Source organism: Tachysurus vachellii, chromosome 3 (genome assembly GCF_030014155.1).
Source record: "Tachysurus vachellii isolate PV-2020 chromosome 3, HZAU_Pvac_v1, whole genome shotgun sequence".
Classification (NCBI taxonomy): Eukaryota; Metazoa; Chordata; class Actinopteri; order Siluriformes; family Bagridae; genus Tachysurus; species Tachysurus vachellii.
Genome location: NC_083462.1, coordinates 12,979,336 through 13,007,109, shown reverse-complemented (window position 1 = coordinate 13,007,109; position 27,774 = coordinate 12,979,336). Strand labels below are relative to the sequence as shown.

The 27,774-nt window shown below is 38.1% G+C and overlaps 1 protein-coding gene across 2 annotated transcripts in view; it reads left to right on the top strand.

Annotated features, from left to right (window-relative positions):
- The window catches only part of hivep3a (HIVEP zinc finger 3a), a 40,638-nt gene extending 18,151 nt beyond the window's left edge, over nt 1-22,487 (top strand). For both annotated transcript variants that reach the window (XM_060865807.1, XM_060865808.1), the window contains exons 2-7: nt 4,616-8,611; nt 9,522-9,670; nt 18,045-18,220; nt 18,673-18,774; nt 18,876-19,495; nt 20,957-22,487. In XM_060865807.1, the coding sequence (XP_060721790.1) occupies nt 4,961-8,611; nt 9,522-9,670; nt 18,045-18,220; nt 18,673-18,774; nt 18,876-19,495; nt 20,957-21,517 (5,259 nt within the window). In that variant the 5' untranslated portion in view covers nt 4,616-4,960 and the 3' untranslated portion in view covers nt 21,518-22,487. The remainder of the gene's footprint in view (nt 1-4,615; nt 8,612-9,521; nt 9,671-18,044; nt 18,221-18,672; nt 18,775-18,875; nt 19,496-20,956) is intronic.
- Nucleotides 22,488-27,774: the final 5,287 nt, after the last annotated feature.

Genomic DNA, 27,774 nt, shown 5'->3' with positions numbered 1-27,774 from the left:
TGAGAAGGATTAAGGATGCAGGCATTAAGCTATGACTTTTCCCACCACATGTGATGATTAGGCTACCAACAAACATTTGTTAGCAAATGAAAATGTTTTTTTATTTTTTTTTGACAGGGTTTTTTGATCGTCATTTAATTTATTTAACGTTATGAGATAGAGAGGTTTTTGTCATTTGTGTAACTTAAAAAGCCTTTATGATGTCATGTGCAACACAGATAATATATAATCTCAAATGAATATTTTATTTCATGTGTATTTGGAAGGTATAAATATAAATATTGTGACAAAAAAATATATATTTCACTAGAGTCTGTCAAAATATAAACGTATTATGTGATGCAAAGGATTTGTCATCTACTAAAAATTTACTGAGGTTACATTTTACATTACGCTTTATGGTTTACGGTTAACGTTATACTCATAGTCAGATGCTATAATTTTCATCTGTACAGGACTGTGTGGGAATTACACTCATAGTGATTGGTAGTAGTGTCTTGCTAGCAATGTAGACAATTCATCATTGATATTGGGACTTTACAGTACAACATTTTGACTATGTTTTAGGTTTATCACACTCATGCTGTCAGATCTGCCTGTTGTAGAAAGCAATTTGGATTATAATCTGATTTTATGGTAAAATGAACCACAATGGTGCAAAATTGACATACTTTTGGTTTGGAATTAGCTTCACTGTCCTCAACTGCCTAGATTCTGTGTGAAAAGAACAAAAGAAGTTCCTCTCGATGTGGTAAAACTTATAGCTGATGTAAGCAGATCCCTAATTCTGATTTGTGTATTGAATTTTTTTTAATGTCACCTTCCTGCAGAAATCAAACCAAGCTGGATGTAAATGACAGATTTTTTTTTCTCTGTCACTAGTGAGTTGACCACAGTAGCTAGAGATAATATTACTTAAGATCAAATACGGAATAATACACACACACACACACACACACACTCTAAATCAAATGCTCTGAATCATCAGACATCAGCCAGCCTACCATCCGAGCCATGCGGCCTTCTGACCAATCAGATTCAAGTATTCAACTCTAACATTGCTTAATACAAAATAATTCTCATATTTAGTCGACACATCCTAGATAGAGTGAAGTACAGGTTCTATAAATCAGCCGTTTTTTTCACTAGTGCTCACTAGCAACTAAACTCGATATATATCACCATAGTCTTTAGACTATGGTGATATATATCGAGTTTAGTTGCTTGCTTTAAAAACATCATCAGACAGACATGTACCTGTTAATGCTTCAAATTATTCTCATTCCTTTAAGAATTTTCTGATATACAAATGTCAATATTATTGCTATTTTTGTTATTATTGCCTTTACTTAAACAGCTTAGAGTTCTGAATTATTAAATTCTTTTTTTTAAAAATATGTTTTAATATATATCCTTTAGGGTGTTACTGTTATTCTTTACATATTAATCGACTGTACTAAAATATATGATAACAAAAACAGACTATAACTTGTCTATGGTACAATTTGAAATAGATACAACTAATTTCATCTGTAAATAGGGTTCCTTTAGCCCCAGATAATTGCCAGCATTGGTAAGAATCATTTGGATGCCAGTGGTGGCTCAACTGGTTAAGGCTCTGGGTTGTTGCTTGGAAGGTCACAGTTCAAGCCCCAGTGCTGCCAAGTTACCACTGTTGGGCAATTGAGTAAGGCCTTTAACCCTCCCTGTATCATAGATACTTCTGTGCTTTGACCCCAACCTCCTTATTTGGGATAAGCAAAGAAAAGTATTTTACTGTAATGTATATGTGTGTGTGCCCTGCGATGGGTTGGCACTCCGTCCAGGGTGTATCCTGCCTTGATGCCCGATGACGCCTGAGATAGGCACAGGCTCCCCGTGACCCGAGGTAGTTCGGATAAGCAGTAGAAGATGAATGAATGAATGTATATGTGGTGATAAACGCTTCTATGACCCAATTTCATTTACAAAGTAGTAACCAACAAAGCTGTATTTGCATTACATATTGATTACGTATAAGCCTTTCATCTCTACTGCCTTCTGTCAGAAAAAGATATGGATGTAATTTAGAGTTCCATGTGAAAATATAATTATATTTTACACATGAATCACTTGCATAACATACACCAGCAGTGTCATGAGGAACAGGACTCACCCTAGGACTAAGCAAGTACTGCCTTTTCAGCTACAAGGTCATTAGTGATGTTGGGGACTGATGTCAGTTGAGGAAGCCTGGTGTGATTTGGCATTCCAATTCATCCCAAATGTGTTCAGTGAGGTGTGGTTCACGTGTGGTTCCATACCAACCTTGGCAATCTATGTCTTCATGGTGTTACAACCCCGAGTTAAGTCTAGGGAGTTCTCAGAGTCAGCAACTAACAATGGACCTCACTTTGTGATGATGGACACTGCCATGTTGAAAAGGCTTAGGTCCGGGGAAAGTTTGGGGAACGCTTACATATGGGGGTCATGGGCAAGCATTCACATCCTTTTTTCCATACAGTGTATTTACATGTAATTTTATCAGTGTTGTATAAAGTACTAGAAAGCAATACTTGAGTAAAAGTACAAGTATCGTGCTAGAAAAAGACTTTGGTAGAAGTGAAAGTTACCTTTTAGAATATTACTCTAGTAAAAGTATTAAAGTATCTGATATATACTGTACTTAAGTATCAAAAGTAATTTTCTGATATTTAATGTACTTAAGTATTTGAAGTAAAAGTAAAAAGTAAAATTTCAGTGATTTCGGTAGGCATAAGAGGCATTTCATCTGGTAGGAAGAATCTTTCATTCCAATGTACAGAAACATTTCTTGCAAATATGGCCAGGGGTGTAAAACGTTATCTTCTTCACCCTGTTCACCACTATCGTCGGGGTGGTCGTCTACGACAGGGGTAGCCAACCCGCGGGTCCCGAGCCGCATGCGGCTCTATGCCTGGTTTCCTGCGGCTCTTACGTTCATACCGAAGTTTGTATTTGTGTCTTTTTAATGTGCGTGTTCGCTTCGCTTGAGTTCAATACGCTAATTTTGTCAAACGCGCATGTTAGTGGGATGAAAGTACCTCAAAGTTTCCCAGTAGGAGCAAGATTATTTGAGTAAACAATTTGTGTCAAGTTTGCTTTCAAAATGGCAGGAAAAAAAATGTGATGTTCATATGTACCCATGTGTATAATGCGGCTCTTTGCGGTAACAGTAAAAAATCTGGCTCTTGGTCTCTGACTGGTTGGCCACCCCTGGTCTACGATAACGGGAGGTCCTCTAGTAGGTGCTTCCATGGCGGTTTCAGTTGTGCTTCCACCTCCTTTGACAACATTACGCTGAAATAGAGCATGTGGAGCGTAATGCAATCTAGGAGCAGTGATTTGCCAAACCTCACTTATTGCAGTTGCACACATTTCTTCTGATTTTATTTTGTAGTAAATAGTAACGAAGATGCTTAGTGGAAATATAGCGGAGTAAAAGTATACATTTTATCTAGGAAATGTAGTGGAGTAAAAGTGAAAGTTGACATAAATTTAAATATCGAAGTAAAGTACAGATACATGACATTTCTACTTAAGTACAGTAACGAAGTATATGTACTCTGTTACATTACAACACTGAATTTTATTACTCATTGTTTTTCTTTAATAACAGTAATGATACATTCAAATGCAATTATTGTAAATAAAAAAGACTCCTAGCAGAGAAAAGTTGACCACCAAGAATAATTTTCTCAGATGCACTCCACAACATAACAAGTCTGGAATGCACTTCTGGCAATGATTTGCATTACCAGCAGGATCCCATATGGTTCCACACCTTTCCACCCCTGCAGCAAAGCGTGGGCACAGGTGCCAGCTCGTTAGTGAGTGAAGATGCTTGGATCCTGTATTTATTAAAATGAAAATAGTGAGAAAACATTTATTTGTCTCAAACAGCTTTGTCTTTACTAGGTAGGAACAACTATAAGAGTGCTTTTGGTAATTAGCTCTTTAAGGGAATAATGATTTATATAAACAATTAGGATGACAATGGAGGTTTGGGGAAACTCAGTTCTCAAACACTGAATGAAAGGGATACTGGCATTTTCAAGATTTTGTTAGAAAAATGAATGTGTATACTGTACATTAACTCAATGTAGCCATACTGTCCAGTTATTATAGGGTGTTGGCTGTTTTCAACATAGCAGTGGCACTGACATGGTAGTGGTGTATAGGGTGTGTGTGCATCAGATGCAGCGGCACTGCTGGAATTTTGAAGCTCTTTAGAAGCACCACAGGGTTTGCAGTAAGCTAAAGCTAAAGGATGAACAAGAATATCACAAATGGTGCATGGAAAAAATAGCTCTAGTCCTCACTACTGGACATTGAATAGGGTGGATCACATATTGTACTTAGTGACAGATGGGCTTGAATCATTAAATGTTTAGCCAACAAAATGTCCGTTTAATGGTACAGTACACTTGATATTTACAGTGTAACTACAAGACTAGAGCATGTGTATGCATTCAAGCAGCATATGTGTAATGTTTATGCATTTGGAGGTTTATTTCTATCTTATTTCTTTATTTGTTAGTATGCCTTAAACTCCATAGATCATCTCATTTATTTCTTTATTTGTGGTGTATTTCAGAACTTCGAAGGTGATTCCATTTTGACAAAGAAGAGCTTTTGAAGTTTATTCAGTCCAAGGACACCAGTACCAAGAAAAACATCTATGAATGAGCTATACTGATATTCTAACTTCTGTACAAGTTACAATAAACAGAATAGGATCATCTTTGACAAGCAATGAAGACTGAAAATCTCAAGTAGTTTTTCACTGCATCACTTTCATTATAAATTAAATTTCCCTGATTCCAGGATTCCTTAGAGATCCCAAAAAATGTTCTTCTTTGAACATATTGTGTCTATAATGAATCTACATTATTTAAAGTTTGTGAGATAGTCTTTCTACCAGAGGCCATTTCCACATTTTATGGAGGTCTCACATAGACAACTGAGCACTGGGGAGCAGTCAGGAGGTCAAGAACACCTTCATGAACCTCAATGTGAGTCTTGTGTCAACAACCCAAAACCAACCACAGCTTATTCCCAGCAGCAGCATGGACCGTCTCATTCGAGACAGACAAAAAGGCTTCGTCATGAGAGAAAGCGTCTCCGGCTTCAGAAAAAAAATGTTCAGGAAGGCGATATCCCCGAGCGAGGGAAGTCAGAACGGGTTTCCAGAAGTGCTGAAGATAGGGAAGTTTCTAACAAATGCCCTGAGACTGCAACTTCATCAGTGTCAGTGCAACCTTCGATGGAGACGCAAGAAAGCACACCGAAACAAAAACGTGAACGTAAACCTCAGAAGCCAGGAAAGTATGTTTGCACCTACTGTGGCCGTGCATGTGCCAAGCCCAGTGTACTACAGAAACATATACGTTCCCACACTGGAGAAAGGCCTTACCCTTGTGCACCATGTGGTTTTTCTTTTAAAACTAAGAGTAACCTTTACAAGCACCGTAAGTCACACACGCATAAGATAAAAGCTGGCATGACCTCCGGTAGACAGGGGCCTGACATGAGTTGTCATGATGAGCCAATTACAGAATCAGATGAAGACATTGGTCAGCTATCTTCATCTCTTACTCTTAAAAATCAAGAGATGATATCCTCTCAAATAAATTCTGGCACAGAAAGATCCCCCGAAGGACAGTCACGGGGACTAGAATACTCTCATGCTGTTAAAAAGAGACTAGCTATGAGGCTTAGCAAAGGAAGACGAGCTCCTGTGGGCTCATCTGATGAGACCTCCTCATCATTTGGTCCAGGCAGCAAAGGCAGCACAGAGTCAGGTTATTTCTCTCGTTCTGAGAGCACTGAAGTCTCTCAAGACAGTCTGCCAAACACAAGTGCCAAAAGTTATGCAGAGGTTATTCTTGGAAAATTTGGTCGTCTTGGTCACTTACACAGAACAGTTCATCAACAGGATGAACACTCTGCAGAACAAGACGGGAGGAGCATCCCTTTCTCAGTGCCTAAAAAGCAAGTAATTGATCACATTACCAAACTCATCACCATCAATGAAGCAGTTGTAGACACAAGCAAGATTGATAGTGTCAAACCCAGAAGGTTTTCTCTTTCTAGAAGGAGCAGTATTGAGTCATCTCTTTCTAAAGATACAATTCTTCGTAGAGCAAAAGAGATAGACATTAGTTCCAAAAGCAGTGGGTCCATCACTCTTGGTGTCCCTTGTGAGAAATTTCAACAGCACTCTATCAATGTCAGTCAGCCAGCTAATCCTTTGTCAGCTGGTCCTCTTTTAAGAAGTCACTCATTACCATCAGATGCAAGCGTTGAAAACACTGCTGCCTCACAAAACTTTCGTCACAGCCACTCATTTGATGAACAACCAGCTCAGAACAGGCGGCATGGTATGTTAAGGCGTCAGCCTGCAATTGAATTACCCATTGGTGCTGAAATTACTACTGAGGAACAGCCCAGTTCCAGCACACCATTTCATTCCTCAGTTTCCATGGTCTCTGATTGCAAGCAAAAACAGCTAGAGCCATTTGAGTGTGAAGCATGTGGACTTGCTTGCAACAACTGGGAAAAATATAAAATACATAAGAGCCACCACTGCCCTGCTTTGCCATCTAACCAACTTGAAATTCCTGCATGTCAAGCTGAAGAGCATGGGACATTTCTCAAAGCTCGAATTGGTGGCTTAGCAGTGCGGAAAAGGAGAAAGGAAGAGAGTCTAGAACTTGATGATCCTGCCTTACCATCAACTGCCTTGGCAACTACCTTTACAACATCACAAGGATATATTGCAACATGTGTAAAGCCCACCATAGAATCTGTTGTGTCAATGCAGGCACACGAGAAAGAGAACACACTAAAAGGAGTATCAGTGATACAACATACTAGTTTATTTAACAAACAAGAACCATCAACTCACATTTACTTAAAGGAACAGACAACAAAGCCAAACTTCCGTAAGCTTGTTCGCCAACACAATGTCCAAATACCAGAAATTCGAGTGACAGAAGAAACAAATATCAACACGAAAGTGCCACTCCATTTAGAACTATCTGAAACTAAAGAGACAAAAAAAGTTGAAGACTTTCAGTGGCCCCAGAGAAGTCCATCACTGGCCCAGCTTCCCATTGAGAAGTTGCCACCAAAAAAGAAAAGACTTCGTCTTGCAGAGGCAAATCAGTCCTCTGGAGACTCCAGTTTTGAATCACTATCTGTACCTCATAGTCCAAGTCAGGATACTCACCGATATAGTCATTCCACATCAGTTGAGGAATCTGTCCAAAGTGACGTTGACACAATGTCTAGAAGGTCAAGAGCTACTCATACATTAACAATCTCAAGTACTCACCACACTCACAGAGAAATGCAACGATCTGCATCTGAGCAAGCACCACATATACCTCAGCAGACAAACCCCATTGTTGAGACCAGAAGTAAGTCCTTTGATTACAGCTGTTTATCCCCTGATCGAACACCTGCAGGTTGGAGGGAAAGGCGCAAATGCCTCTTGATTAAACATTCTGCTGTAAAAGAGCCAGAGGAAGAGGACCCCCAACCAAAGCCAATTCATAGTGGTAATCCCCCATTTCCAAATGCAAGCATTTCCCCTAGACATAGCCCTGACACATCTCATTTCTCTGTGCCTTCTTCATTCCATAATGTGTCTTTAAGCAATACAGTGTGTCCCACAGTGTCTCATAAACCTGTTACTCCTTTAAATGCAGTGATCCAAACTGATGATCATACAGTCATGGAAAATCTGCACTGCCTGTCAGGTGCTGCAAGAGCACATTACCAGTCAGTGTCCTCAGGTCTTAAGCTTGAGATCCCCACAGAGGATGATTTTGGGCAGTCAACTGCCAATTATCATCATTACCACCCCCATCTTGATATTACTCCAAGCCAAGAGCTTTTGAGGCCTCTTGGGATGCAGAGAGTGCCTGTTCGCCTTTATTCAGATTTACCTTCCCATGCCAATTCAGTTTACACTACACTGTCACAGACAGTTATTTCAGCATCTCAGGCTCCTAGCTGCTCTGGTTTAAGATTAGAATCTACAGGATCTAGATTTGATTTTAAAGATCAACCACCAGTAGCTGAGGGTTCCAAATCCTCCAGTGCAGGGGGAAATAAACGGGTACTGTCCCCAACAAGCAGTGTGGAACTTACCACTCATAGTCAACAACAGAAACGAGTAAAAGAAGAGGAGGAGGACAGAGACAATGCACAGAGCAATACAAGTAGTTTAATTTCTTGCATAAAAGAAGACTCTCAGTTGTGTACAAAAATAATTGTAGCCCCAATAAAGAAAGAAGAGACTTCATACACTTCTCTTGACACAAATCTTGCAACTACTTGGTGCTATCTAAACTACGTCAAACCCAATCCATCTGCCCAAGATGACAACCAGAACTCGGTCTATTCCACTTGGCGCACAAGTACTCGGAATCCAAACCCTCCAGGGCTAACAAGCAAAGATGTACTCTCCCTTGTGTACTGCAAGCAAAGACATACTAATTTTACATACACTACAGCTGCAATGCCTCCCTCCACAGTGGGAAAACCTGCAGCACCTGACACAAGGGATCACAAGGAGGCTGAGGTAATCTCCAGCATTAGTGCAATGTATGAGGCATATGAGAAAATTTTCAAAGTATTTATATATATACCATATGGCCAAATGATTTTGGACACATGACCTTAATAATCACACATGCTTGTTTCAAGGCAGTGCTAATAATCTCCACTCTTCTTGGAAGGCTTTCCACTAGATTTTAGACTATGACTGTGGTGATTTGCCTATTTAGCCACAATAGCATTAGCATGGTCAGGTATTGAAGAGTGATGAGTATGGTGAGGAGGGCTCGGGAACACCCACCATCCCAGTTCACTTGTTCATTGGGTTTGAGGTAAAGGAGTGTGCAGGCAAATTTGTTGGCTACAGTTGAATGATGGCTCGCCTACTGGTGTGATGGTCAGTTGTCCACAAATCTTTGGTCATATATTGTATTGTATGACCTTGATGGCTTGTTAAAAAAATATATGAAATGCAGTGTAGGAATATAGGTCCAACAAACTTTCCATGTTGATAGATTGGTACCATTAATGGTACTTTTTTTTATACCTTTAGTATGTATCTTTGACCTGGAAACATGAATATAGTTTACATTGTACATAAATTGACCACAAGGGCCACTGTTGGACCAATGTTTATTATTTAGTGTAAAGCTTTAAATTTGCAATTCATGCACCTTTTAAGGTACACTATAGTTTAGTTACTAAAAGCACAAAAGATATACATTATGTAAGATATATGTTTGAGGGTACATCTTTTTTAGGGACAAGAAAAAGTAGAGTTTAGTATGTTTTTAAGAGTGACTTACGTGACTCTTTGGAGTCAAAATCGCTTAAAATACATTCTGCAAAATGTTGAAAGTGAATTTCCTCATCTCTGTCTCCCTGGGCACCCGGAGCAGGATTGGTGAACTTGCCCGTGTCTCTCTCGAGTATAGGTACGTGCCATACAGCCCATAGACCCCACAGAGATCCAGAACGCTGAGCAGAGAAAGACTGAACAGATACCAAAGGAAGAGGGAGAAGAGGAAGCACAGTCTACCTCCAAATACAATGAGATCCTCCGGGTACAAATCTGCGAAGGAGGGTAAGACACACTTACATTTTGAATTAGTTCAACTATTACTACAAACCAATGTTTGTAGACCTCTACTGTGTCTAGTATGCAAACTTTTAACATGTTTTCTAGGTCAGTCAGATCATCAAACTTACAAACTGATATTAAGAACCTAATGCTTTCACCACTCAGTGGATTCTCAGTGCAAAATCTCAAGATAGAATGGTTGACCTTTAGGATTAATATGGATTGCACTGCCACCAACAGATAAACTGATTATTTTTTAGAATTGATCCAGGCAAGATCAAGGTCACAGCAAGGATTAATGTCTAATCTTCTAACTATTCTTCTTGGTGGTGGATGTACCAAAACCTCCACTAGGTTCTAGAGGGTTTTTCTAATAACAGAAATGAGCCAAAGACTTTGTCTTTTTTGTTTATTTTACATATTTATTTACATAGATACAGATATATTTACACAAGATGATCATCGTTAGATATGGCTGAGCCACTCATATCTATTGGTGTACAATCCACTCACACTTCGCTATTTTTAAACCCGGACCCATGCTGGCTAAGCGAGATCCTGAGGAGGAACAAAGGACATGACCCACACCGGTGTCCACGAGGGAAACGAGCTGGCGTCAGGAACAGGCTGAGGGCATGTGCACACCGTGCTCCCTCACCTAATGTTAGCCAATGTCCAGTCTCTGGAAAACAAGCTCAACGACCTCAGGGCAAGGGTCAAATTCCAGAGGGATATTCGGGACTGCAACCTTCTCTGCTTCACCGAGACATGGCTGAACCCAGCGGTACCAGACCATGCCATCCAGCTGGCTGAGTTTTTCTCAGTTTACCACATGGACAGAACACTGAAGTCAGGGAAATCGGGGAGGTGGAGTGTGTCTGATGGTGAACAACCATCGGTGCAACAGTGTGAGCATCGTTCCTCTTTCACGCTCCTGCACACCAAATCTGGAACTACTGACCATCAAATGTCGGCCCTTCTATCTACCTCGGGAATTCAGCTCGGTCATAGTCAGTGCTGTTTATATTCCACCTCAATCGGACACGGACATTGCGGTATGGGACTTACATGAAACACTAATGCTTCACCAAACACAGCATTGGGATGCTGCACTCATTGTGGTGGGAGACTTTAACAGTGCCAACCTCAAGCGCGCACTACCGAACTTTCAGCAGCACATCACCTGCCCCACCAGGGGTGAAAGGACACTGGACCACTGCTACACACCATTCAAGAAGAGCTACAAGGCACAATCACGTCCACCGTTTGGGAAATCGGACCATGCCGCCATCTTCCTCATGCCTGTTTACAAACAAAGGCTGAAACAGGGAACTCCGGTTCAGAGGGTGGTCGTGCGCTGAACTGACCAATCGGTGGCCGCTCTGCAGGACGCTTTAGATGACGCAGTCTGGGACATGTTCAGGTGCAGCTCTGATGATGTCAACATGTTTATGGAAGCCGTTGTGGGATTCATTGGGAAACTAGCGGATGATACAGTGCAGAAAACCACCTTCAGAACGTTTCCCAACCAGAAGCCGTGGGTGGATAAAACCATCCGCGATGCTCTGAGATTCCTACAACACGGGGCTGGCCACGTGTTGTAGTGAGTACAAGGCTGCGTCTTACAGCGTGCGCAGAGCGGTCAAGGAAGCAAAGCAGCGGAAACTATAGTCACAGTTCCAACATGGTGGAAGGGACTAAGGAAAATCACAGACTATAGAAGACCAGCTTCTAGAATGGGGAATGTGGACGCTTCTTTGGCTGACGAGCTAAATATCTTCTACCCTCGCTTCGAGGCTAGCGGCAGTAGCGGGACAAACAGCATGCACGCTGAGAGAGCTGGAGAGGTAAACACGTTCACCATTTCAGAGCATGACGTGAGGAGGGCATTCAGAAGAGTGAATACCAGGAAGGCAGCGGGACCAGACAGCTTCACAGGTCGGGTTCTGAAAGCCTGCGCTGACCAGCTAGCACCGGTGATCACTGAGATATTCAACCTCTCACTGGAACAGTCTGTTGTCCCCTGCTTCAAACAGTCCACCATTGTTCCTGTCCCGAAGAAACCCCAGCCCGCCTGCCTCAACGATTACTGCCCTGTAGCTCTGACCTCAGTAGTGATGAAGTGCTTCGAAAGACTTCATCACTGCATCACTACCAGACACACTTGTTCCACTACAGTTCGCGTACTGACAGAACCGCTGTACTGAGGACGTCATCGCTCATCTTCTCCACACTACAAGGAAAAGGGAAAAGGGAACAGAAAAGGGAATTATGCAAAAATGCTGTTTGTGGACTATAGTTCAGCGTTTAACACCATAATTCCCTCCACGCTGACCTCTAAGTTGGAGGTCCTGGGACTCAGCCTGCCGCTGTGTCAATGGATCTCCAACTTCCTGACAGACAGACCACAAGCCATATGGGTAGGCAAACATACCTCATCCACCCTCACCCTCAGCACTGGAGCTCCCCAGGGTTGTGTTCTGAGCCCCCTGCTGTACTCACTGTACACATATGACTGTGTGGCCACTTCCAACTCCACCACCATCAAGTTTGCTGACGACACTGTTGTGGTGGGCCTGATCTCCAACAACGACAAGATGGACTACGTACAGGAGACTAAAAACCTGGAGAGAGGGTGCCAGGAGAACAATCTTCTCCTGAATGTCAGCAAGACGAAGGAGTTGATAGTGGACTTCAGCACAAAGCAGGAGCGGTGATAACATCAACAGGACTCCAGTGTTGAGAGTGGACAGTTTCCGATACCTGGGTGTTCACATCACACAGGACCTTGGTCCTGTCACATCAACACCCTGGTGAAGAAGGCCCGGCATCGTCTGTACCATCTGACACGCTTAAGGGACTTCAAACTACACTCTCAGGTGCTAAAGACTTTCTACACCTGCACCATTGAGAGCGTCCTGATGGGTAGCATCACTTCCTGGTTCAGGAACAGCACCATGCAGGACAGGCGAGCCCTCCAGAGGGTGGTGCGATCAGCTGAAGGTACCATCCACACCGAGCTCCCTGACCTGCAGGACATCTACAGCACTTTATACACACCATACTGCACATGGACACTTTAAGGACAATAATTAAAAAACATACACATTAAGGATATTTATGTATATACATTATTTTTCACTTATATTTTCATATTTTATATAGTTTCTTTTTATATAGTTTATACTTTTTTTTATTCATCTACCTCCTTTTGGTTATATTTTTATATTGGTTTGCAGTGTTGTAATGTAATGTAATGTAAAGTAGAAATTTCACGTATCTGTATTTTACTTCGCTATTTAAATTTATGTCAACTTTCACTTTTACTCGACTACATTTCCTAGAAAAAATGTATACTTTTACTCCGATATATTTCCACTAAGCATCTTTGTTACTCGTTACTACAAAATAAAATCAGAAGAAATGTGTGCGACTGCAATAAGGGAGGTTTGGCTAATCACTTGCATTACGCATGTCCGCAAGCTCTATTTCAGCGTAATGCTTACTTAATTACATTAAATATCAGAAAATTACTTTTGGTACTTAAGTACAGTATATCGTCGCTGTTGGGCGGAAACCTCGTATGTCCAAATTTGGTCAATTTCATATTTTTTCACATATCGATGCTATTGGTCAGTTCCCACGTGGGTCTGTTATTTTTACAAGTTATTAACCAATCTAAAGTCTTGAAAATAGCTTGAGCGCAAATCTCATAACTCCATTGGACACTTCAACTGTCCACCTCTTCCTCACTCCGTGGGAGAGCTTTGCGGCATATTTCTCCTTAATAAGAGTCGCAACGAGTCAACATGTCTTCTGAGGTAAATGTCTTCAAAACACTGGGCTCAAATAAAAAAAAATCTTGACCCCCGCTAGTTTTGGTGCTCGTCTGAGGACAGCAATTTAGCGCAAGACAATCCACTGCAACGCGGACTAAACCCTGTGCACTGCAGATAAGGTACGGCGTTTTTTAAATTTCCTGAAAAATAATGGTTTTGGAGATACGAGGATTCCGCCTGACAGCGACGATATATCAGATACTTCAAGACTTTTACTTGAGTAATATTCTAAAAGGTAACTTTCACTTCTAACAAAGTCTTTTTCTAGTACGATACTTTTTTCAAGTATTGCTTTCTAGTACTTTATACAACACTGTTGGTTTGAATACCGGACAGATGCAAAAAGCATTTCACTGCATGTCGTGTTCTGTATGTATGTGTATGTGACAAATAAAATTTGATTTGATTTTGATTTGATTTGTTTTACAAAGTGATTTTGTATATTAATTGAGGGATTCTGATCTTGATATCATTGAGTCTCAGTATGTCTTGGAAAAAACACTTTTTATAGCAAAAATCAATTGTTTTGGTATGTCATGTTTCAGAGTACAGTAATTTACAGAAGCCTTTTAGCTTTTGTTGGAGCTTATTTTATAGTGCCTGCACTGTGTATCTTGGTCATGTTTGTACTTTTGTCACCAGTATTTCAGTGCGCTGTGCTGTGTTGTTCTTGCCCCCTCTGCTGCAGGAGATTGCTTTGCTGTCAGAGCCAACACAGACCTTCTGTTACGTGGCTTGAGCCAGGAAACTACCTAGCCTGGCGTTTACTTCCTCTCTCCTGCAAACCCCGCAGAGCCCTGCTGATGCCAAACTGCATAAATGATTTTGGTCATTCAGCTCCAGTTAAGGACAGAGAGGCAGAAGGGCACAGCTGTATTTTTAGATAACATGTTAGATAGTTTTAGTTTTTAGTTGTTAAAGAATTTATATAGTATTATAGAAATAACAGCGCTGATCAAAGAAGTATCAAAGTAGATGATGAACAGTGGTGAATTTATTGATCACTGCTGCTATTTCCTTTGTTTACATAAAGTGCAAAACATGGACATTTATGCTGCTCCCCATTTTGTCGCTGAAAGCTGTTCCATGATGTAGGTGTTTGTGACTGCGCCCTTGAGGTTTATGAGTTTCACAGACAAATTGTCATGTCTGTGTATGAAAGCAGCCATCTGTGTCTTTCCCTCACAGTGAGTGCTTGCACAAAATATTCTCCACAGTGCTTTGATCTCACAATTAATGCAGACGCTGTGAGGTTGACTCATCAATCAGCCAAGCAGCAGTCTGCTCTTTGTTTTTTTGAGGTCATAAGTGCTGATAAGATGCTCAAACATTTTTAATGGTCTATTTTTTTTTCTCACTTTGATGAGAAAATGTTAGGGCATGGTTTTTGTGCTGTTATAGCATTAGCACATAATAGTTGAGGATAAGATAATGAAGATACTTATTTTTCATGGGATACGCTTAACTCTGCCTTGTAGCGATGTTACGAATAAGTTATATAGAATAATGGCAGTTATGCAGATATGTGTAGGTGGTAGTGTTAATTTCGTCAGACGAGACGAGACGAAATATGTTCGTCAACAACCTTTTTTTCATGACTAAGACGAGACGATGACAAGGCTGCACCACTGTCCAAAAACGCTGACTAAGACTAAATTAACATGCATTATTGTTGACGAAAAAAGACGAGACGAAAATGTTTTGTATAAAATAAAAACTAAGATAAAATCTCTCTTCATTTTCATCTACAATTGTCTCTGCTTTTTCATCAGCTGTTATGCCTTTAAAATATTCGCGCTTCACGCTGTTGCTCAAGTTACAGGTCTGCGAAGCGGATCCCGCTTATTATATTGCTACATACCAAATAAATCGATAATTTGACTCAAAATGATGATTTAAAAAGGAGTTTATTGATTTAAAAACAATTGTATTGTTTCCTCTAAAGAAAATAGTGCGCTCCGTCTCTACGGTTAGAATCCTGTGTGTCCATGGCAACGCTCTGTTTTTCATGGCAATGGTGTGTTATAGTTCGCAGCGGTCTGTTATCAAGAAATAAAATAGTGTGTGCGTAGAAAGAATTCGTCCACACGCCGCTCAAAAAAATGATTAAAATAAATAAAAAATCCTGAGCGCAAGTCCACCCCTGGTCTAGGCGGGTTTTTGCGTTAAATTATATTTCCTGTCGCTGCGCAGGCTCTTTATTGTAAATGACAGCTTATGTCCCGATGACCGGTCTTTGCATTATGATTAAAAGCAGTATCATTAAAGTAAAAAATGTGATGTGCAGTCAAGTTCGAGTGTATGCACTGTTTAAACAAGTGTGCTCAACTTCTCACTGATACTTTTGTGATTCGCGGAGTTTTGACAAGTTTTATAGCCTTGATATTGTTTCTTATTCAAAAGTGGTGACAGAAAAAACTCAGCACCCCCAACCTGAAACCTCTACCCGCGCCCCTGTCACAATCACATCATAATCAAGATGAATAATTGGGCTTAAAAACAAATGTATATGTAAGGGAATCAAGTTTAACAATTACATGTAATATTGCTCCAAATATCATTAATAATGGTGTGTGCAATACATATATATATATATATATATATATATATATATATATATATATATATATATATATATATATATATATATATATACATATATATATACACACCTACAGTTTTGATCTTAGGCTTTTCATTAAGTTATTTATTTCCACTATAACACTTGTGTTCCTGATATTATTGCATTTAATGAGGTCTCGTTGTATTTATTCTTACAATAGATTCCAGATGTGGTTTTTACTAAAACTAGACTAAAATTAAAACTAAAACTAGACTAAGATACCTTGAGTTTTCTTTTGACTAAAACTAGACTAAAATGACGAGACTTTTAGTCGACTAAAACTAAGACTAACAAAAGAGATATGTGAATGACTAAATATGACTAAAACTAACAAGGACATTTGGCACAAGACTAAGACTAAGACTAAATTAAAAATAGGTGACGAAATTAACACTAGTAGATGGTGGTCTATTTTGGTCTACTGTCAGTGTATTTTTTCAGTAGTCTAACCTAAACACTCACTTACTTAGCTCCAAAATAAAACCGTGTTTCTACCATAGAGCTGGCATAGTACAGATACTTTTCTATACTGTGAATCCTATTTGTCATTTTTATTTGATGATAATGTTCTTGGAATACCATAGGGGCATTATAATGAGTGCTGCTAGGACCCCATGTAGACTAGAAGTATAATGTCCCAACTCTGTAGTAGGTTCGAATGTAAAAAATATTATGATTGTTGTTGTTGTTGTCTATACACACCATTCTCCTGATTTTGGAAAGACTTTGTTCTTATGAATGCCAGTGTTTGCTACTTAGTTATTTAGTTATTTATTTATTTAGTTAATTAGTTAGTTTGCTTGTTAGTTGTTTTAATAAAAATTTACTAGCTTTCCTTCAGGCCTTGTTTTTCCCTTAGTGTTTCTGATCAAATACAGACAGAGACCCAGATATTTGGGGCAAAAAAAAAAAAAAAAAAACAGATATAGATTGCATTACCATCTAATTACTACTAATTTCTTAGTTTCAGTACAGAATTACATGAAGTCTGATGGGCCTTATTTTTTTTCCAGGACCTTTTTCCCCTCCCTGATGTAAATGTTTTAGCTCCTTGAAATATTTAACTGTAGCTCATTTGTATACCAATGACTTTGCCTAGTTTACTACACAGTAAACATTGATGTATTTTTCAAGCCTTAAACCAGTAATGTAAATACGAGAATGACGAAGCTAAAAGGTTTTTTAGTTTGCACACTGTTATCATTGTTATTAATAAGAAAGGTGGTGTAGTGGTCTTGTTCAGCAATTGGTAATATTTTCGGAGCAGCTGGATTGAGGCAGGGTTTCCCTCCCTCTTAGCTGTTTGTGTTGGCATACGTACACTATGTAGACTCTGGGCAACAGTCCTGGCACCCCATGTTTAAGCTGGGAGGTGTGGGTGGTGATGGGTTTGGAATGAGGGGGCTAGATTCTTGACATTATAAATGGCTCTCTGTTTGAGGTAAAGTGGAGGCCCCATTTTGGGACTCTCTGAACACCTACGGTTGGACACCCAGTCAGAGTTTGTGTCCATGTGTCTACATGTCTGTGTGTAATGTCTTGCCCAAATATACTGGTTTCTTTTTTTAAAAAGCAGATTGTAAAAGCAGTCTGTGCAGGTGCTATAGATCAGCAGTCAAATCTAACTTAAAAAAGTACATGACAGTTTACACAGTATTTCTTACACAGTCTAAAATCCTCTATAAGTCTATAATATAACTTTAAATGTGTTTACACCGCTAGAGTTTTTCCACAATATTATATTCTATTTTGTATGAACTTACTCACTTAAATGTCATATTTTGAAAGTTTGTATATTAGTCAAGAACGTTTTAAATATATCATGTGATTAATTTCTTTCTATTAATCTTTCCTGACTGTTACCTCGGCTAGTCCTTACAGTATGTCTTCTTAAAGAAAAAAATTGTTATTTCAGCTACAGGTCAAGTGAGGAGTATGTGTACGTGCGGGGACGTGGGAGAGGCCGTTACGTGTGTGAAGAGTGTGGGATCCGCTGTAAAAAGCCCAGCATGCTGCGGAAACACATCAGACTGCACACCGATGCTCGGCCCTACATCTGCCAGCATTGCAACTTCGCTTTCAAAACCAAAGGCAATCCATTGAAGTCCAAAACATTCTTCTCACACCCTGCAATGCATGTATTAGTAGTTGTATTAGTAGTTGTATTTTTGTTCCTGGACTAAACTAAATTTATTGGATAAACATTTACATTATGTTTATACAGTTAATTGTAATTCAAAAGGTTTTTGTGTCATTATGATTATGATTTTATTATGCATTTTACTTATAGATTCGAAAGAATGAATGTGATGAAATAAATAGAAATTGTGAAATTCAAACAGAAAATAAATTCATTAATTCACATAAAAAAATTCACATTTATTCAGTCTTTGGCTTTGTTTAGACAATTGTTTGTTATAACTATTTTGAATATCTTATATAATATTAAATACATTGCAAAACACTGCATCACGGAAGACACTAGCTGTACATTTCTTTCTCTGCAATACTAATCCTCTGTATTTTTGATTTGTACTCCACAGGAAATCTAACTAAACATATGAAGTCAAAGGCCCACGGGAAGCGTTGTCCTGAGGGGACCACTCCTGGACCTGTGATGAATGAGCCAGATGAAGAAGAAGGAGGTACCTATGAAACCATTATCTTTCATAGTATCATAGCAAAAAAACTACAAAACCAATTAAAGAAAGAAAAAAAGGAAATTCTGCTGTGCTTTTTCCTGTAGGTGGTGCTGAGGAAGGTTGTGTTGCACCAGAGGATGCTGAAGAACACCAGTTCTCAGATGCTGAGGATACAGATAAGGAAGAGGATGACAGTGAGGATCCTGATGAGGAGACATCGCAATCCTCTGCCTCATCTGTGAAGATATCTCTCTGTAGTGAAGGTCCAGGATGTCAGTCAGCATCAAATTATGAAGCCTCTGTGAAGAATATTCAGACAACTGAGTCCAGACAGCTGAGCCCAAGCAGTTCTTCATATGTGCAGACCACCACTGCAACGAAGTCCTCTTCCACTATATGCAGTCTTTCTCCTGGCCTTCATTTATCCCCTGATTGTCCATGCCCCCCATGGCTGGATGTGTCCCCATTACACTGTCTCTCTCCCCGGCTTAGCCCCTCTCCGTCTCCCTACCAGTCCTCTCTTTCCCCATCTACCCGACCTGTCTCACCTTTTTCTCTAAGACACCTTTCCCCAGTTCAAGCCATTTCTCCCATATGTCCCACGTCTCCAAGCAGTCTACAAAGCTCCAGTTTTGCGACTAGTGTGACCATACACCAGAGTGCTTGCAGACAACAAGATTTAACCAATACTTCAACCAATACAGTCAGCTCCAAGAACAAGCTGGTGAGTTATATTAATCCATGTTTAATTTGGTTTCTTCTTTTCTTACTGTTTAACCAGGACAGCATTTGGTATTCATCCAGGCAGCACAGTTGGACTTGTATGGTCATTCTTTAATACTAAGATCACCGTAGATACCTAAATGTTTATAGATTGCTGCTCTGACGTGTAAATAATCAAATCCTGCAGACAGGTGACAAATTAAATGAAAAATTATGCCTCTGTTACGCAGTATGAGGCATTTTGCTCTCATGGTTTAGGTGTTCTGTTCCTAAAAATATGAGTCTTGAGTGTTCTGAGTGATCACCTCTATCGTATCCTGATGAGTGGTCTCTTCAAGGATGATTTGTCTCCAACCTCTGGGAATTGACTGATGAGTGATGTGAACAAAAATGTCCAGTATATCATACAGAATGGCCTTCACAGTTATCTGATCCCAGCCTAATTGAACGAGTGATTTGGGACTGATTTGTAAGATTGCAGCACAAACCGAGGAAGTTTCTTGGCATCGAATCTATGCCAAGGTTCACTGAAGCTCTTCTAGTTGCTTGTCATTGCTGAACACATTAGTAAGACATTTTATGTTGGGTTTGTCCTTTAATTTGTCATTTTTGTATCATATATACATTTTTGTATTTTGTAATGATAATTTGTATCATTTTCAGGACATAATAAAGTTGTCTGGCGAGAAGAAAATTTATTTCATCTCACCAGAGTACTACACAGTGTATATTAATAGAGCTGTGATGACGGTAAAGATCTACTCGACATGATCTGTCAGTAATACCCGTAATATAAATTAAATCATTTTGCTTTCAGTATATATTAAGCTATACTTTTTTATCTTTTTTTTCATTATAATCATAGAGTTTTGCTCAACTATTTAAAATTGATCCAAACCATCCATTGTTAATATTTTCTTGGGAATAATTTATATTACTTTGCTCAGTATTGACTTTAACCAGTAAGAGTACGAGGATAATGAGATGTCCATGTTTTCTTCCTTTGGCCAAGTTTAGTTTATCCCCATATAGTATGACAATTTTTATTTGTGCACACAGCAATTTTTGGGCTACGTAGCCAAATCTATCCAGGCCAAACATTCCAAAACAAATACACTGATACCAAAAGTACACAAACTGTTATTTTGGACTTGTGCCTTTATTAAGAACGAAGGTTATTGCTCTTTACATAAAATTAATGCCAAACCCAAACAGGGTATATACCGCTGAATGTTTAGCCTCTGTTAGTATGACAAAGTGGGTATGGACTTGGTCTGTACTTCTGTTTCTAAGATTAAATTCTTGGTATTTATTTAATGTATCTTTTTAGATATAAATAACATTTATTTTACCTGAAATTAAGATGACAGCTGTTTTCAGTTTTATTAAAATAGCAGTGGTGAAGCAAAACCGGCCTGATATAGCTTTTTGACTCACAAATGCCCTTCTGTTTGCCTTTCAGGAGAAGACGAGTAGAGCTCAGAGGAGAGAGCATCAGGCTGAGTTGCTCTTCTTCAGGCATGGGCAGGCCAGGGAAGGCCAAAGAGTTCTCAGCCACCTGCCTCTGCATTCTCAACCTCAGACTCCAAGCTCCAGTCTTAGCCTCATGATCCCCATAGGTGGGATCCAGATGGTTCAGATTCCTACAATCAGCTCTGGGCTGCACATGAACCGGTCAGTGCTGACCCCCAGCATGACCCAGGCAGATGTAGCTGAGCTTGGAAAGGAGGAAAAAACAAGTTCCTCAGACGACTTGATACAATACGGGTCTGCCCCTGGAGGACACAACCAGGAAACCGAAGAAGCGGGTGATAAAAAAAGTGATACTCCAAGTGCATCCTTGACGACCTGGAAGTGTATATCTCAAAAAAAAGAGAGAAAGCGTTTGGAAAGAAAGCCCACACACATACAGAAAAGCGCTACAATCAAGCATACCACACAAACGTCTACAGATAACAACACGACTTGGAAGGAAAAGGCTTCTAGGGTATCAGCAAGAACTCTATCAGAAAGAAGACTCTAGTTCAAGTGGTGAACCAAACACACCCAAGATGGACAGAATTTTCTAACATCCCTGAAACGATCCACAGGAAATCTGATCATTTAGAAACAAAACAAGATTCAGTGTACAGTTATTGTGTAGATATGTAGATGCAACTAATATCTGTATGTATATTGTTCTCTATCTGTATTTTAGACGCATTTCTATCTATAATTTATATACACTGTAAAAAAAAACAATGTATGGTTTATATTGATTTATATATGACCTTATATGGCTTTGGAATTTGTATTTTATGTGTTTGTATCATTTCTAAATGCGATTTCTCAGTAGAATATGAACCTCAGCTAAATGCTTGTGTCCATCTAACATTTTTGATATCTATTGTAAACACGGTAGACTCCATACACATCCGTAACCAAAACCTCTCAACTTTTCAGTATCCTTTTTGTTTTTCTCACATTTTAATTGATGTAATTAGTAATTGTAGCTGGGTTCCATATGAAAAGAGTCTGTATAGTATTTTCTAAATTGTGCTGTATTTGGATATGGAAAGTTCTTTCTCATGTATTCTGTTAATCAATCAATGGCAGAAAAGCTTTTAGTAACCTAAAATGAGGTAATAAGATTATATGCATATACTAAAAATATTTAAAGCTTATGAGCATGGATTATTGTCTGCTGTGTTTTCTTTCCATTATTTCCTATTTGATTAGAGAAAATATGCAGATAATGTATCCTCTTACATGTTTACCTGGTTATCATTGTCAGAAGAGCTATGATTGTATTTAAGCAAAGATTACTTTAACTGAGCTACTTTTCTTTTCTTTTCTTGGCTGATGGTGTTGTGTGAACTTTATAGCACCACTGAGTGCCTCTATGAAGAACAGTATAAAATACCTGCAGTTTAAAGTAGCTCCTGTTACATATACACAAACACACAAATACATACACACACACACACACAGGCACCAGACTGACAGCTAGCTATGCTTTTATTTTTTTTTTTAATAATCAATAGCCTCGTAAGAATTATTTCTAGTTACACATGTTTTTGTGAAAAACGAACAAAAAATCAGAATCGTTTAAATCAGAAACAGTATCTGTTTGACTAATAATGTCTTTTCAATTGAACATCTCATCATGTAGCTAGCCTGGATGAAATATTGGGTGCCTATAAACAGCAGCATTACAGGAAAAATTGGTAAGCAATAAAAAAAAAAAAAAAAAAAATTCAAAAATTTGTATTCGATTGAGTAATGTCTGAAATGTTCAATATTCCATTATTACTCAAAATGAAATAAAAACAAAATATATATAAGACTGAAAAAATGTTTTTTTTCCTGTTTTTTCCTTCTTCGAGCTCCAGATGTCAGCATTGAGTCATGAAGCTTGGTGCTTTATCCGTAGGATGTCAGAGCAACAAATAAAATACATATAGTATAGTATAGTATAGTATAGTGCAGTATAGGATAGTACAGTATAATATAGTATGGTTTAGTGCAGTATAGGATAGTATAGTATAATATAGTATAGTATGTATAATATAGTATATTAAAAAGTGTAGTGTAGTATAGTAAAGTATAGTATTATAAAGTGTAGTGTAGTATAGCGTAATGTAGTGTAGTATAGTATGGTATAGTATAGTTTAGTATAGTGTAGTGTAAAGTATTGTAGTATAGTTTAGTATAGTGTAGTATAGTGTAGTGTAGTATAGTTTAGTGTAGCGTAGTGTGTTGTCTGAGCACATGCTTCAGAAGAGGAGATTAGACATGAGGAAAAGCTGACATTTTACACAAAACAGATTACATGTTAAATAATATCACACATAGAAATCGTGCAGAATCTTTAAGATCTTAAACATTTACTTAATTACTATATAATATATAGTATATTTAGTATATTATATTATATATAAAATACTAAAACCTTCTCTTTGTTTATATATATATATATATATATATATATATATATATATATATATATATATATATATATATATATATATATATATATGTGTGTGTGTGTGTGTGTGTGTGATATATCTTTACATTTCATAGTGATAAGTAATCCTTAAATAATCAGAACGCATCAGTATACCTTTGGATTTGCAATTTTAAAATTAACATATTCATCTTTTGTGCTCTAGATGTCAGTATCGAGCTGTTTATATAAAATAGTAATTCCTCTAATCTTATTTTATTTATTTATTTATTTATTTATTTATTTTTAAGTATTTTCCACTTAAAATATTTTCCATTTTTTTAAATAAAATTTCTTCTAAATTAAAACGAAATAAAACGGTTATTATTATTATTATTATTATTATTATTATTATTATTATTATTATTATTTTATTAGTATTAAGTAGTATTATTAGTATAAGAATAAGTAGATAATAACAATAATATTAATATAAATAATAATAATAATAATAATAATAATAATAATAATAATAATAATAATAATAATAATAATGGTGTTACTTTTTATAGTGATGATCATAGTTGAGTACCTTAAAAGATCTATAGATTATTTATTTAACTGTAAAGGTCATGTTATTTTTATTAATTTTCTTTTACCATTGTTACCCAGGTTGTTATAAACACTGTAGAAAATCATATTTAACTTGATATTTGAATGATTACATCAAGTTGCACATTAGGTTGAGTTCCTAAGTTATAATGCATCATCTTCTTAGATATCATGACTAACTCAAACCTATACACAAATAGAAATAAACATCACTGAGGCATTTCTGTGACTTGTCTAATTATGAGTGACTTTTCCAAGTGGCTCTTCATGCATGACCGGTTCGTGTTCATCAACAGAACATGGTACTCAGCTGACAGAAGAGATTTGAGCTTACATTGCACTTGCCTTGCACTTCTGTAAATCAACACCTTTATCGGCAAAGCTTTCTTAGTCAGTAAAAATAATATATTTGTGTTGATTCTTATCTTTTTATATACATAGAATTTCTGGTCATACCTTCAACATGCTGGTAAACCTATTATACAGTATATACTTCAGGCTTTATGTATATCGAACATGCCAACAGCATACTGCATTATATGCCATTTTCATATAATGCATATAATAGCATGCTATCTTTCTCTCTCTCTCTCTCTCTCTCTCTCTCTCTCTCTCTCTCTCTCCCTCCCTCTCTCTCTCTCTCTCTCTCTCTCTCTCTCTCTCTCTCTCTCTCTCTCTCTCTCTCTCTCCCTCACTCTCCTTTCATGACCTTTGTTTACCCACTCCACTGCTGTATCCCATGCAAACCATTTCAAAGTGCACACAATGAATAGCTGCAAACTCTGCTGAGGCACAGATGATTAACTGACTATAATTCATGTAGCTCTGAAGACAGATATCTTTCATTTTCAATTCAATTTTTCGTGTTAAAAGCATAGTTAACAGCAATACAATAGTTAAAAGCAATCACAATTAAGTGAATGAATACAAACATGCCTCAGATTTACTAGAGCAGATATAACTGAGATCATTCTTGTTTTTCTTATTAACAGCTAATCCTCTACAATGAATAAGACAACAATTCTTCGTACATGTTCTGACAGAAATGTCATGTTTTCGTTGCTGCTTTCTGCTGGCGACAAAAAAATATTCCCCCTTCCAATTAAGATACGCATGCCTCTCTAGCCAGTCATCATAGCCTCTCCCAAACCGATGGAAAAAGGAGTGCACTCATTGTTGTTTTATTTGTCACAGAGCAAAGTGCTGTTTGAGTAATGCAATCTTCATTTCACAGACAACCTCCAGCCCCTATTGTACACGACCTGCCACACCCCCCTGCCCCCTGGAATGTCTCTCTATTCCCACCACGGGTCATGGCCCTGTTGTTCAACACTGCTTCAGGGAGTTTCAGCATTACAGTAAATACATTAATGGAAATATGCAATTGAAAGACATCTTCATAACAATGACATACCTATGCCATCCCAATATTGTGAAATTATTTCACGTGAAGCCCAGCCACAGTGTATGAAAGGTATGAGGTTCACTCGGGCATCACAAGTACACGAGATACGACAAGCATCCAGAAGAAGCCCTGCAGGAAAAACTTTGAAAAGAGGTATTAAGAATCCACATCAACCCATGCACACAAGGAAGAATTGGGTTCATTTTCACCAGTGTACAGAAGAAAAAAAAATTCTACACTAGAAGATTATTATTTTATAGTTCTGCAGACCTGAGAGCAGAAACCTGAAAGAGATCAGATCACAGGGCCAAGATCTGAACTATTTTACAACCTAAATATACATAGCAACCGGATCATTAAACAAATACAAAACAAATATCTGACTGGCAACTTGAAACCTCGGGTCTCTATTTATAGTCTGTAAATAGAGTATATGAACTGTCTGAAATATCACCTTATTGTCAGAGATAGAAAGAAGAGACAGATCCAGAGTGATACATAGGCTCAGTGCCAACAGTCTATTCATCCAAAAGTGCAAGCAGACAGATGAGAGACGTAGCAGACTGTCTATGAATGTCTACACATTGTTCAAAATGGAAGGTTGAGAAAACAAATGTACTTCCTTCTCTACTGTAAATTAAAAAAAAAACAAACAAAAAGAAAAACCCAACATCTAAACGTACAAACAAACGATCTAATTACCTGTTAAAATTTAATCCATAATCGTGACCTTTATTGAAAACAAATTCTATAAATTCTACAAATACAAATACATTCCAAAGGAGATTTTACAAATCTCCTTTGGAATGTATTTCATATATTAATATACAATAAAAACATCTCACTTCATGGTGTCAAAGACAATGAGTGATGCACCTCCTCTCCTATAAAACACACTTTATTGTTATTTTATTTGCTTTTTTTTTTTTTTATTAATATTGCCATTGCTGATATTTCTGTCATTTATATTTTTTGTTTGTTTTCTGGTGTTTTGAAAAAATGAATTTATTTTTCAGCCCAGACTTTTCCCCTCCTGATGGCCAGAGGGCACCCATCCTGACTAACCCTCTTTAGTCTTTAACCTCACACCCATTTCCTGTTTGTACCCTTTAAAACACATGCACTTTTAATTAGCCACAAAGCTATTTTGTGTATGACCTTTTTCCATGATTGCGTTTTTTGCCTTTTGCTTAGTCCTTGTTATTCTTTTGCTACTTTTATTTTCTTTTAATCTCTGTGTACCCATCATGTCTACTTGTAAGACTGTATATTTTTAGATTTATTTGCCCTCATCCTGTTTATTTATTATTTTTTTAGATATGACCTTAGACTGTTCTGAGTGTTATTCTGACTCTATCTGTGATGGAGACCAGTATGTTACAGCTATATTAAAGCCTATAAAGCAATTTTGAATTCAATTATTAGGATCAGGTTTTGGGGTACACGGTTTTGACATACAGTTTTGACACACACACACACACACACACACACACACACACACACACACACACACACACACACACACACACAGTAGACAAACCAGTCTTGTGGTAATTTCTTAAAAAGGAAGAATGCTCTGGTGAGCTCAGGAACGTCCTGGAAGCCCATGGCGAACAACTGGGGTGGATATCAGAAGGATTCTTTTCCTGGTAAAGAAAAGCACGACATTTGGCAAAATCGGAAACGCCTTCCAGCAGGTAGACTTACTGTACCAACGTTAAAGTCAACAAACAAGAGAAGGCTTCCCTGGAGTAAAAAATAAGTGAGCTTACCACAAGATCTTAACCATCAGTAAGCCTCAAATAGAAGAAAACTATCTTGTCAATATGCCAAAAACATTAAATAATTAAAATTTAATTAACATTACCATTAAATAAAACCTGTCCTGGGACAACCACCGATGGACAGATGAGAAGAGAAGTGTATAGAGAAGAGAAGGAACTGCTAATGATTTGAAGCTTACCACCTAATCTTATAATTTAGGCATATATGGCTAACACAGGGTTTCCTTTTATTTACTGATGAGTTGATTGCTGACAAACACAACAGGATGTATTCTGAAAGTTTATAGGCATGAATTATCTGCTCAGTGACCTGAAGCATACTGTGAAAGCCAACCAAGATTTTTTTCAATGCAAAGAAGTGGAATATTTTGCAAGTCAGTCATGTGACCTGAATCCAACTGAGCCCACACTTTGCTGATGGTTAAACAAACCAAGAACAAAAAGAAACTGAAAACATACCTAGCAGAACACCATTAAGGAAGAAACCATGAATATGGTAATGTTTATGGATTCCATAATTCATAAAGTTATTGATGCATTCTTGATCATTCATG